A 13,740-nucleotide genomic window follows, 5' to 3' on the forward strand; every position below is an offset into this window, starting at 1 on the left:
ATAGATTTCTTTCTTAGTGACTGGAATTCTGTTGAACATTTTTTTTTTTCAACCATGAATCTTATTGGTCATTTATATGCCAGGTAGCAGCATCACCAAAAAAAAACAGCTGTCTCCACCTGAAAGTGCTCCCTGTCTCTTCATTTGCCTTTTTGTTTCTCTCCCAACTCTGTAGATCCACACAGACGAAGACAGCTTTACTGGCAACAGGTCTTATTCTGAAAGCGTGGCTCCAGCGACAAGCTGGGATTTTCAGTTACTTCAGTATGAAGCACTGCCAGTTAAAAAACGGGGCAACCAGGCCTTGAGGCTTGTGTTCCATCACTGTCATGACCTCTTCACTCACCAGAAAGGTCAACTTCAGTCATCCTGGAATCTTCTTCTGGCACAACCATATCTGCATCTCCATACTGGTTCTTGGTCTCTGCAAGCCACTTCTCAAAAACCTTATTCTTGCATGTAAGATCCCACCAATGGAACATTTCTGGTGGCCTCAGAAAACGTTGTTAGTTCTAATAAAGATCTCTGGTTGTACCTGAGAAATGGCAAGTACAATGGGAACTGCCTTTTCCTGAAAAGTTGCAGATCAGTTACAGCAAACAGAACGGCGACCGTCAAGGAAAACTGTCACTTTGGGCTCCTTTGTGACCACAGCAGCTATATGGAAGCAGCTGCAGCTTCGATAAGGGCCACCAACATTATTTCCTTACACTGAATTTGCTCCCTATGGTTACTTTTAAAACTTCTGCCCTGATTGTACTATGTATATTTTAATTGGAGTTATTTTAAGTATTGTGAAAAGAAATTTGACTTTGATCAGATCCCTAATGCATTTATTTCACCTATATCCTTCAGGGGTAATTTTGATCTGTACTTATTCTTTAGTCATGTGCCCTCTTATTTTTGCAATTCTTAAGTCTTGATAGTTGTGATTCAGTATCTTGAGTTTTTTGTTACCATCAATAAAACAATTCTCCTAAGTGGCTGAAAGAAGGTTAATCACCTCACTGTATAATCCTAACCTCCAAAATGCTCAAGTATATTCCTTCACCTAAACCATCAAATATGTCTTCACATAAAAGTGAAGAATTAAAGTCAAGAATGAGAAATTTCACTTACCATTGAATAAAATGGAAAAAAAATCTAATGTATAAGTTATTTAGTATCATCTTTTTATTTAAATGGTTTCAAAATCTTTTAAAACCTATTACGCCTCTTGCTGACTCAGTGATACTTTTTCTTCTAAGACCAAAAAACTATCACATTATACAAATGGGAAAAAAAGACATTTAGTTGATTTCATATTAATATTTCTTAAAATTATTCTCCTAAAAGAGTTTCAAATTCTCAGACCTACCAAAACTACACAGGAGTGTTGGCAACACTTATGCCGAATTTTAATGCTGTGACAACGTGAATTTCCCTCCACTGTACAATGATCCATTGGATAATACCTAACGGTTTCTAAAAACCACCACACATACATTTTTGCTTCATATTACCTTAATTTGTGTACTTCTCAAAAAAGCAGCAGAATTTTTTCAAATGTCAAGTATCATAATTTAATGAAATTGGTGTTTCAAAAACACTACTGCTTTAGTATTTCTATGCATCCTGTATGATCCCAACTTTTCATATTTTACCCTAAAAGGAAATTGAAATATAGCTCAAAATTTACTCTCTTCAGTATCCCTGGGTGCAAGGTCAAATGAGACTGTTCCTACCTTAAGAAATAAGGCACAACTGATCTTAGGTAACAATTTCTAAAAACTGAAAACTATTTCAGCCACTACTCTTTTGGCCTTACTTCCATTCTGTTTAGCTAACAGGACTGGCAGATCTCAACAGCCACAACACCATAGGCTACAATCAAAGCCAAGTGACATCCTGGCACTGGCAGCTGTATGAAGTGATGATGCGCTAATTTTCAGTTCTGTGATGATTTGTGATAAATTAAGTAGAATTTCAGATACTCAAAACTCAGAAGGGCGTAAAAGAGCAAACTTCTCCATTCTCCATCTTTTTTCTTCTCTATGGACACAAGGAGTCTGCCACTTTTAATAACTACCACCTCCTACTCTTATGCCTAATGTTTCCTCTCCCCTCAATCCAACTGAGAGGAAGAACTCAATACCTGAAAAACATCCTCGATACCTCATCCATTATTTTATTATTTCAACAAGTTTATTGAGAACGACCACGTGCAGGGCACTGCATGAGGGACAAAGAATACAAAGCTGAACAACGACACAAACACACAATTCCTGTCTGCATGGAGTTTACAGTCTAGAGCGTCTACGTCAACCAAACAAATGCATATAAAGTTACAAAGGTGTTCAACATTAAGTAGAGGTCACATGATAATGCAATTTTTTTCTTACTCTGAAAAAAATTAGGGAATGCTTCCCTGAGGAAGTGATGAATGAGCTGAGATCTGAAAGACAAATAGTAGTTAACTAAGTGATGAAGGTATTTCAAGAAGAGAAGAAAAAAAAAAAAGAAAAAAAAAAAAAGAAGAGAAGAGCATGAACAAAGGTTCCTTTGGTGGAAGAAGCGCTTTAATTCTCACCAATTTCAGATATTTAAAGTGCAATAAGAGTCAAATACAAAGTAAGTGAAACAAGGAGCTCAATGAACCTAAGAAGTAGTAGTAACTAACCTCTCTTAAATGCTTTTAAGGTGATGTGCCAGTCACTGCTTTAATGTTTTTGAGATACTCACTCTTTCAATGTTCAGAATTATAAACAGCAGCCCTAATAACTGATCTCATAGGTAACATAAAATATTTTTGTTTCCATCTAGGGTTAGGTGAGTTACCTTGACTAAAACTGCACTTAAAAAAAAAAGAGAGAGAACTCTGCCTGCAGTATAAAAATGAATCAGAAAGGTCAGAGTAACTTAGGAAGACCAATTAGGAGGCTACCGAAGTAACTACAGGCAAAGAATGCTAATGTTAGCTTAGATTAGAAAGGTGGTAAATGAAGAGAAGTAGACAAATTTACTAGGTAAAATGAAAGGATGTGGTAATGAATTGATTGGGGGGGCTGGTTAAAGAGAGGAAGTTCTAGGTTACTAACTTGGGAACCACTATGATGGTGGAACCTTAGATTGGATACATTAATAAAAACAAAGAGGAATATTTAACCCTTGTATTGACAAGTACTGAATAAAAATAACTACAATAAAAACCCAAAAGAAGTTTCTGATTAATTTTGTCACATATATTTGCCTGCAATCATATAAAGCTATTCTTACATGGCTTAAATAATGTTTCATTACAACTAGTGTCACATGGTGATCTTTTGAACTCTATAATGAGAAAAGATAAAAATACAATACCAAGAATATGTTTTTTGCATATATGAAATTTAAAAGAAAAACACTAATATAATTTTCTTCCCCTGATTACTAACATCTCTGCTAGGGATTTAGCAAAGACAAGGCAACTTTAATTTTAATTTATGGTCATTTAAAAACTCTGATAAGGCGGGGAGGGCCAGCGCCACCCGGCCGGCTCCGGAGGACCGGCGCTCTCCGCCTAAAAAAAAAAAAAAAAAACTCTGATAAGTTTATTACAGGTTGATTCTTATATTTCTCATACAGCAAAAAAGATTGAGACTAACTTAAACAAAATTCTCCCCTTATTTTTCAAGTAGTTTTTATATACACACACATCTTTTAAAAGCATTATATTCATCTTAAAAAGATAAATGACCAATAAGTGATTCCTTTCCCTACCTCTGGAAAAATATGTGAAATAAGGAATAAGGTAAAATAAAAACATATAATTGGGATTTCAGTGAAAAGAGCAGGTTATTAATTGTGATTTCAGTCAAGTCATTTGTTCTTTCTGAGCCATAAGATCTTTATTAAACTTTTAAAATGTAAATGACACCTACCTCCCAGGCTTGTTGTGGGAATTATACAATGTTTTTGGAAATGATTTATGAATTTTAAATCTCTATAAAAATAGTAATCACTATAAATTTTAAAAAATCTAACAAAGCATATAGAATATTCAGCTTCATATTAATTATTATCTCTACCGTTTATATGATTTTCTTGAGATGGCCAAATAAATTGAAAATAAGAAAAACATTCAGGATCTATAACAGTAAGTAATTATAATACATCATAAATTTAAAGTTCACATGGAGCAAATATGTCAAATCTGAAAAACACTGCAAGTTCTGGAGAAGTTCATGTACCATCAATCCTGCTTTTCTATAATAGAGACTGCTTTTGTTGAATATATACCTGTAGATCAAAAGTACTCTACTAAGGATATAAACTATACATTCAAAATATTTAATTAGACCTTTGCTTTTAATCTAAAACTATACAACAGTCTTAGATTAAAATGGTTTAACATGATTTCTAAAATACTCTGAGGTAAAATAATAACAATTTAACTTGTTCTTTGCTATATCCTTAGCTCCCAAAGCATGGCCTGTATTTTTAAACAATGTTAAAGAAAATGGACATTAAAGAGAAAAAAAAAAAAGCCAGTACCATTTTCAATAAAATCTAAAATCACTCTCACTTAACATAAAATGAAACATGTTTCCAAGTATTTAGATACAGGGATGGCTATATAAGTCATGCCGAACAAGCAAAGCACCATGAAGTACCCTAATGTGGCTGAAAACCTGAACATTTTCAAGTAACTTAAATAAAGAGCAGTACAGCTGTTTCAGTTCTATCTTGAATATATTTATGTTTAAGAATGTGAATTTTAAAATAGACCCCACTTAGTTTAATTCTACCAGAAATATATTTTAAATTGTTAAAAGCCTCTGTTTCTTAAATACTCATAAACTTTTATTTCATAATGCATGATTGAGACTCTCTCTCATGTTGGTTTCAACCTTAACAATCCCTAGAAAACAGAATTCAAAATTTACCAGTTATTCTTATTTCAATATATAAGTTAATCAAAACTAGCACTATAAATTTGACATGTGCAAACAACCACCTGTTAAGATACTGTAGGAATGGTATGAAATCATTTTATGTATGTGAAAAGAAAGTTCTCTGAAAACATTCCCCTCCTTAAATAGAGGAAAGATGAAGATAAAGAATAATATAAATAGTATTAATTAAAATTCTTATAGTTACAAATGCTGCCAAATTTAGCAGGATAGTTAAATTACTCTTTGACTTCTAACAATACATGTTTAAAGGAATGTACAAGTAATGTTTTTTAAATCAGTTGGCCATATACGCTAGTGCTTTGCTTTTTCACAGTTTGTGCTTTTTATTTTAACATTTGTGCCATCTTCTTTGTTGAAAACTATAGCTTCAACTTATACAGCTTACCCATCACTTAAAATGATTCTTTTTCACATTTTAAAGTTACCGCCTGTGTTCCGTAGGGTGATGATTTTCCAGAATTTTCAAACCCAGCAATTAGATAATTTATTAATTTGATTGGACTGTTTTTTTACAGTAACAGATGTAGCTTTAAGTACATAATTTTAGTAATACTTAAAATGTAAGCCTCCTTTTATTTTACATTAGCCCTAAAAGCATCTGAATCTCTAAATAATAGCAAATTATTAATAAAGTGATAAATAAATTCAGCAATCTGTGAGAACACAATAGATTTTCATTTTTCTTTTTAAAAAATGTCTATAATGTAATATCAAAATTAGGAAATGACATGAGGCATAGAATTATCTTAACAGTAAGCACTGACTTCCCCTATATCACACCAGTTTAAAAGAGGGTTAAACCCTAAAACACAAAACAACCAACAGATTGTAATGCCTGTACCTAGTATTTTCTAAACTGGTTTTGGAATAGTCACCACTTCATCACATTCTATTTCATTTTATTGTCTTTTCATGAAAAGGAAAGTTTCCCATTAATTGGTAACATCACATTATAAATATAACCTCCACACTCCAAAGCTATAACTTGAGTTTCTGGCTGCCACTCCTGATATTCAACTGATGGAGAAGAGCATCTTTTTCTAAGTGAGCCTCTGCAAGAGCCGTTTTAGCTTTAGCCAATTCTTGTTTAAGTGATTCATTCTCTTCCATGAGCTGAAATGATAAATTTGGAAAAATAAGAAAATGTAACCATTTTCAGGAAATACAGACTATTTATACAGTATCTAAAAGTGCAACCCACAAGTCAGCAACATTATTCAATGCTAGTGAGGGTGCACTTAAGCTGAAAATTGCTCTGAGAAGTTATTAGGAAACACAAACCAAGAACTCACAAATGTCTGTACGTTTTGACCCAGCAATTTAAAACACGAATTAACTCCTAAGTTCCAAATCTAATAGTGATTTTGTTTAATTTCAATTTCCCTTAAGATGCTGCTAACCTCACTCCTCCTTGCTAAGCCTCTCTCCTCTTTCACCTTTTATGTCACAGAAATTTCTTGTTTATCCCGCTCTACCTATGGACTTTTCATCTTTCCCTCTGATGCTTAAGAACTCTTTAAATTTTTTGCATTCTATTAAAATCCATAATTGGCTGTCTTCTCTTATCACTTGAGTCACTCTCTTAGATGTTCTCTTCTACTCCTGCGGCTCCAACAATTATGTATAGTCTGATATAGGGCAAGCCTCTCTTGAGCTCCAGACCCACATTCTGAAGATCTCACTGGACATTTTCATCTAGATGTCAATAGATCTTCTCTCATTAAGACTCAGTTCAATCCTCTTAGAACCATTCCCTAATCCCTAATCAGGAAAATGTGATAAAACGTTCTCCACAGGAAAAAGTATTCACACAGATACATTAAAATATATGCATTAAACTTCAAAGAGTTCTCAGATTTCTTGTAGCTGCAGCTTAAGAATGCCTGCCTCACAGACCAAATTTTACCATACTTCCCTAAACTCTAGTCCATATAACACATGTATGCTGTGACTACTGTTTACACACTTCTACTTTCCCATTCAATTTTGAGTTTCTCAATAGATAGGGAGTGGTATTCTCTTCCAATTCTATATCCTTAGCTTAAAGCTGACATCTAACAAATCCTGCTAAATAGATGAATAAACTCTTTCTGTAGTTTCATCATAGAGGATTAAAATTCTGCTGGATAGAATTATATAACAGCAAAAAATAAGAAGCAGCTCAAATATTAACAAATATTAAGCTGTGACTATACTTCAATAAATATAAAATAAAATAGACGAAGCATACGCAGCAATATGAAAAACATTCGTTAAACAACGTTAAGCAAAAAGTACAGTATAAATAAGTGTGAAAGTGTTAGTCCATCAGTCGTATCAGACTCTGCGACCCCATGGACTATAGCCCGCCAGGCTCCTCTATCCATGGAGCTCTCCAGGCAAGAATACTGCAGTGGGTTGTTATTTCCTTCTCCAGGGGATCTTCCCAACCCAGGGATTAAACCTGGGTCTCCCCCACTGCATGCAGATTCTCTACCGTCTGAGTCACCAGGGAAGCCCCACAGTATATATACTAGGATAGCAACTGTTTAGAAAAATTATGGAAAGAGACTGAGAGGAAAAATCTAAAAAAATCCTTATAGCACTATAGGAGGTTACAATCTGTCAGAGCTGTTTTAAAATATTTTTCCAAAGTTCTGAAATATTACAATACTTTTGTAACTTAAAAATAAGACATCAAGATGTACATATCCTCCAGTTAGCCTTCGCAGATGCCAGAAATGGCACTCTCCCACTTTCCCTCCTTTATCTCCTATTAGACAACATCTGCGAAGGCTGGGAATGGCCACACCTTGCTCGACACTATATCAACTAACTGCCTAGTACATAACAAGCACTCAACAGTGATTTAAACAAGTAAATAAATAATGCCTAATAATTATGTTAATTGCTGGACTGAGTATGAACTAGGTCTCCCATTACCTGTTCCCTAGTAAAGTCAAAGGAGCACTCGGGAAAGCTGGCTGACTGCGAAGGCCAAGGAGCTCCTGGGCTCGTCTGAGTGGCTTGAGTGACACTGTGATGTTTCTTCAGATCGCACTCTCCACTGGTGAGCAGCATGGAATCACTTTTGACACTTTCTTTCAAATCATTTCTAGTGTTAAGCATCTGAGAATCTAATCAAACAAATAAAATATTCAGATAACATTTCTAAATACTTGATAAATCTTAAGTTCTCTTGTGAAAACCTTATTTAAAATGAGTATGTCATATAGTATGAAGACACTATTATGAAACAAAAAACAATGAAGTCAAATAAAGAAAAACCTCATTCATGGGAGAGATTAACAAACCCCAAATCAAAAGCTCATCTGTTGAAAAGAAGAATAAAATTGAAAAAAACCTTAGTTATATAGACCAAAAAATAAAAGATATAAAAAGAAAAAAATTACTAGAATCAGAAATGAAAGAAGGGACATTACTATTGTCCCTTTCACAGAAATAAAAATAATTATATAGGAATACTGTGAAGAATTGTATACCAATAAATTAGATAACTTAGATGAGGTAGAAAAACTTCTACACAGACACAAACTACCCAAACAGACTCAATAAGAAACAGACTAAATCAGTAATCAAAAACAAAACAAAAAACTATTCACAGAAAAGCCCAGGCCCAGATATGGCTTCAACAGTGAATTATACCAAACATTAAAAGAATTAATACCAAATCTTTACAAACTCTTCCAAAAAATAGAAGAGGAGGAGCATTTTTCAACTCACTCTATAAAACCAGTATTACCCTGATTCAAAAAAAAAAAAGTAAACTAAAATCAATATACTTATACAAATGAATATAAAAACCCTCAATAAACATTAGCAAACTGAACCCAGCAATATAATAAAAATAATTATAGGTCATGGCCAGGTGAGATTTACCCCAGAAGTGCAAGATTGATTTAACATTCAAGAAATAAATTAATGTAGTACATCACATCAACAAAACAGAATAAAACAAAAGCCACATGGTCATTTCAATAGATGCAGAAAGAAATTTTTGACAAAATCCAGTACTTTCTCATGATAAAAAGAGCAAACCAGGAATAGAAGTTCCTCAATCTGTTAAAGGAAATTTTCAAAAGTTCCACAGCTAATATCACACTTAATGGTAAAAGACCGGATGTCTTTCCCCTAATATTGAGAATAAGACAAGGACGTTTGCTCTCAATACTTTTACTCGACACTGTCCCAGAGGTCCCAGGCAAGGTAATTAGGCAAGAAAAGGAAATAAAAGGCATCCAGGTTAGCAAGGAAGAAGTAAAACTATCTCCATTCACAGATGACATGATCTTGTACATAGGAAAAAAAAAAATTGAGAATCCACTAAAAACTTGCAGAGCTAAAGAACAAGCTTAGCAAATCTGCAGGATATATGATCAATATACAAAAATCAATTGTTTTTCTAAGCACTTGCAATGAATAATTCAAAATTAAGAAAACAGTTCCATTTAAAATGTTATCCAAAAGATGAAATATTTTTACAAATCAACATTTTTTTCTAACTTTTTGGATCACAGAGAGTCAGAGCATTTAGGCTGCAAGTGAACAGAAGCCCGAGTCAAACTTGTTTTTAAACAAGGAAACGTATTTGTTTCCATAATAGCAGAGTCAAAGTGACGGTGCTTCAGGTATGGACAGACATTGGAATTCATCTGATGTTCCCAGGAGTGCCATTTTAGGACCCTGACTCTATCTACTTCTCAGATCCCCTTCTCTCTTCTGTGTTAGTCCCGTCATATGATGGCAAAGGTAACCTCTGGTGACCAAACAAGTAAGTTTTACGCCTGCGACCCCTTTGTGCTCAGTGTCATTTTCAATTCACACACAGAAGACTCAGAATGCTTAGTTCACAGTCCATTCATGTTATCGTTCAGTGTCCCAAGGGCTGAAATCTTCTGACTGGCCCACCTGGGTCCCTTCCCCACTTTAGTGATAGGGTCATATGATAGTCAGGTTCAACAAAAACCACACTGAACTGTCATGACGGAGAGGGAGTTCATCAAACCAAATCATATTAAGAAGACAGCAGAGTAATATCTGTTCAACATAATTTTTCCCCTTAAAAACATTCCCAGAAGGTGTCAGCTAGGTCAAAGAACAAAAATACTTTTTAAAGCTTTTGTTCATATTGCCAAATTACCTTTCATTATGACTCTAATAATTTTACCCCAATTTTTTATGTATCAAAATAGTTTTATCTACATGGGTAAATGTCACTGAATTGAGTTTTGGTCTGTTCTTGAAGTCTCAACTCAGAAACTACTTGTTACAATATTGTCCTGTACTGATTATGTTTTTAGTAATATTAGTTAGAAAAAATACACAAGAACTGTTATACTGGGTCAGACTAGCATACCATTCAGCTTGGTAGAGACTGTAAGGGAAATCCTAAAATACTACGCCATGGAAAAGTCAAATCCTCTACTCTTTCAAACTCAAAAAACTAGTAACACCCCTAAAATTTGACTTGATTATGAGTTTATCATATACTTTTGGCTTTCAAACTCAGAAGAGCAAGACCCTTCTTTTAAATGAAATGTGATATAGAATGCTAATATAAAGTAAAAACAAAACACACAAAAAAGCTGTTACATAGACTGTAGCGAGGAAAACAGGGTCCAGAGCCCATTCTATTTAGCTTATGTATCTCACCACTCACAGGATCCTAAGAATAATGAAAAACCACTGACCAAAACAACTCTCAAATCCATTTTATTTCAAACATTGGGAGGTGAAATGAGGAGAGAAAAGGGGAGGGGAGAGAAAGAAGAGAAGAGGAAGAAATATGGAAAGAGGAAAAAAAATGAGATGGAGAAAAAGGGAGGAGAGATTTAGAGAGTGGAGAAGAAAGAACGAGCATGGGGAAAAAAGAGAGGGAGGCAGATGTAACTGGAGATAAAAAGGGAGAGTTAACTGTGACTGTTTCTGTTCTGCACATCCACTCACTTGTAGTACCATTTAGGTTCCACATGTAAGTTAAATCAGATAGTATTTCTTTTTCTCTGACTTACTTCACTAAGCTTAATATTCTCCAAGTCCATCCATGTGGCTGCAGATAGCAAAATTCATTCATGGGTATCTGAAATCACCTGTTTGCTAAATTCAAATTTATACTTACATATATATATGTGTGTGTATATATAGATATTGGATTGACTAAAAAGTTCATTCAGGTTTTTCCATAACATCTTACACACACAGAGAGAGAGAGAGAGGTATGTTAAAGTTTCTCTATGACAGTAGTATCTCGATATGCTATGATTCCATTTCTCTTTATTTCAAACAGCTTTCTTTTATACATTTTCAGTTATGCTGTTACATGGATATATACATTTCTTATGACTACGCTACGTTTTGGGAGATCTTTTATCAATATAAAATTTCTCTCTGAGGTCAATGACTTTAACAGGCACCTCACAAAAGAAAATAAACAGATGGCAAATCAGCATATGAAAAGATGCTGTACATAATCTGTCATCAGGGAAATGCAAATCAAAACAACAGCATACCACTACACACCTATTTAGAATGGCCAAAATACAGAACATTGACAACACCAAATGTAAACACAGACACAGAGCAACAAGAATTCTCATTTACTGCTGGTGAGAATGTAAAATGGTACAGTCACTTTCTTCCAAAACTAAACATACTTTTGACCATGAGACCCAGCAATCACACTCCTTTGTATTTAGCCATAAGGTGCTGAAAACTTATGTCCACACAATTCTTTACAGCAATTTTATTCTGATTGCCAAAATAAGGAAGCAACCAAGATGTCCTACAGTAGGTGAAATAAATTGTTCTACATCAGACAATGGAATATTATTCAGCAGTAAGAGGAAATGAGCTAGTGAGGCTCAAAAAGACATGGAGAAACCTTAAATCATCTTACTCAGTAAAAGAAGCCAATCTGAGAAGGCAATATACCGTATGACTCAGATCTGACTCTGGGTGTCTCTTGAAGGCAGAGCTGATAAGATTTTAGGTAACCTATTATTTTTTACTTCAAAGATGAGGTTTTTAATTTTTAATGATTTCTAAGTAGTTATTTTCCATAAAAGCTTGTTCCTGTTTTGAGTTCAAAATCCTATCATCTCTCTGAGGATATTAATTATATTTCTTTAAAAGCCTCAACTTTTCTTCAGTACTCTGAAGTACTAAAACACTTTGTTTTGCTTTCTTACAAGATAAGACTTGAAGTTTGGAGATCTTAAAGCATCTGGGACCAACAGCCATACAGCAAGCCGATCTTCTCACACCGAAGCTATCTTTGCCTGAGCTTTTATCAGTAATGACGCTGCCATTTTGATCTTTTTTGGTCTGACTTCTATATTTGCTGTAGCTGTTCCCCAACTCCAGAGAGGAAGACTCTTCAATCAAGAGTTCCCCACAAACTGATTCCACCTCAGCAATAGTTCTCTCATGGTTTCTGGCTACAGAGTTTTCTAGTTTGCCGTTTTTCAGTCCCTCACATTTCACCCTCAATTAATAAAGTGAAACTTAGAACACCTAAGTCTACCAACTCAAGCTCTTTCCACACTACGTCATAAGACATAGTCCTGACATTAGAGACCCAAAATCCTATTAGGACGGAGATACAAAAGTTAAGCAGAACTAAATACACAGCAATATACTATAAAGTAACTAATGTATGGCAAATCAGTACTCAAGAGTTTTAAGAAGTCACATTAGGATATGTGGAAGGGTTCACTGAAAAGTAGAAGCGTGAATTAACCCAGGAAGGATTTCATTCAAAACACATTTGTAGAATAGATACTAAATCAATTGTAGATGTGTTATTTCTGAGGTAGAGGTTCATACATGGATGATATTTTATCACAAGGTACTAAGGGTCCCTCAATCATCTACTACTACATATGTACATAAATATAAAATAGTATATAAAAAGTATGAGTTCAAAAAATAATCAGCATGTAAATAATTTCAAATTTCAGTAGGTGTTCACTTAAACTGTTTTTGTATATACCTCTGATATGAAAAGAGCCATCATCATTTCTCTCTACCACAAGATGATCAATATGAACAGTCACAGGAGCTGGTTCAAGGGATATTGTACTACTACGAGGACTGTCATCCTACGGGAAAGAGAAATAGTATTGGCATGTTGCTGTTGAAGTAAAAGATAAAATCAATCATTTTCAATTAATCATTTTCTTAAATACTACTTCTGCCAAAAATATTTTTAATGAGTTAGAAATATATCTTTAATATGCTTTAGTTGATACAGTGAGAAAACTGCTCATTCTATTTTGATATTTTCTAATGTCTAAGAAGAATCTCTATACCATCACCACAAGGACCAACAAGTTCATATTGTTAGGCATGAATTGAAGTCCAGTAGGTTAAATGAACAGTTATAAAATGAAAATATAAAAATATTTGTTAACATACTTTTAAATTTATTTTTGTGTTAGAAACTTGTATTTTCATTGGCATCACTGTTGCGACTGTTTCATCTTCCAAAAAATGCTGAATATTCATAAGAGAAGACACAAGAAACTCAGTGCTAAAGTTGTCTATATGGCATTGCAGAAATCCATTCTTTTCTGCAAGCAAAGAGTGTATTACAGCACCAGGCCCACTTTCAAATCTCAGAGTAATCTCAGGAGAGGATTTAGAATGAACTACAGCTTTATGATCCGAACCTACGAAAAAAGAACAAATAAAAATTGTAACTTTGTATTACAACTCAAAAGTCACTCTCAATTATTTGTCATTAAGAGGCCACTGTCACTTTGAATAGCATTAAAGCAATAATAGATTAAAATTTTAATATGTATTT

General features: G+C 34.1%; 1 protein-coding gene and 1 non-coding gene across 3 annotated transcripts in view; both read right to left on the bottom strand.

Annotated features, from left to right (window-relative positions):
* Positions 1 to 559: 559 nt before the first annotated feature.
* LOC122424117 lies at positions 560 to 694 on the bottom strand. The gene has a single exon (XR_006264312.1). It is a non-coding gene; the product is annotated as a small nucleolar RNA SNORA16B/SNORA16A family (small nucleolar RNA).
* A 3,150-nt stretch (positions 695 to 3,844) lies between these two features.
* The window catches only part of UHRF1BP1L (UHRF1 binding protein 1 like), a 78,730-nt gene continuing 68,834 nt past the window's right edge, over positions 3,845 to 13,740 (bottom strand). For both annotated transcript variants that reach the window (XM_043440080.1, XM_043440081.1), the window contains 4 exons: positions 13,350 to 13,603; positions 12,925 to 13,033; positions 7,857 to 8,050; positions 3,845 to 6,047 (listed from right to left, as the gene is read on the bottom strand). In XM_043440080.1, coding sequence (XP_043296015.1) covers positions 5,913 to 6,047; positions 7,857 to 8,050; positions 12,925 to 13,033; positions 13,350 to 13,603 — 692 coding nt within the window. In that variant the 3' untranslated portion in view covers positions 3,845 to 5,912. The remainder of the gene's footprint in view (positions 6,048 to 7,856; positions 8,051 to 12,924; positions 13,034 to 13,349; positions 13,604 to 13,740) is intronic.

Source organism: Cervus canadensis, chromosome 21, assembly GCF_019320065.1.
Source record: "Cervus canadensis isolate Bull #8, Minnesota chromosome 21, ASM1932006v1, whole genome shotgun sequence".
In the NCBI taxonomy this organism is placed as follows: domain Eukaryota; kingdom Metazoa; phylum Chordata; class Mammalia; order Artiodactyla; family Cervidae; genus Cervus; species Cervus canadensis.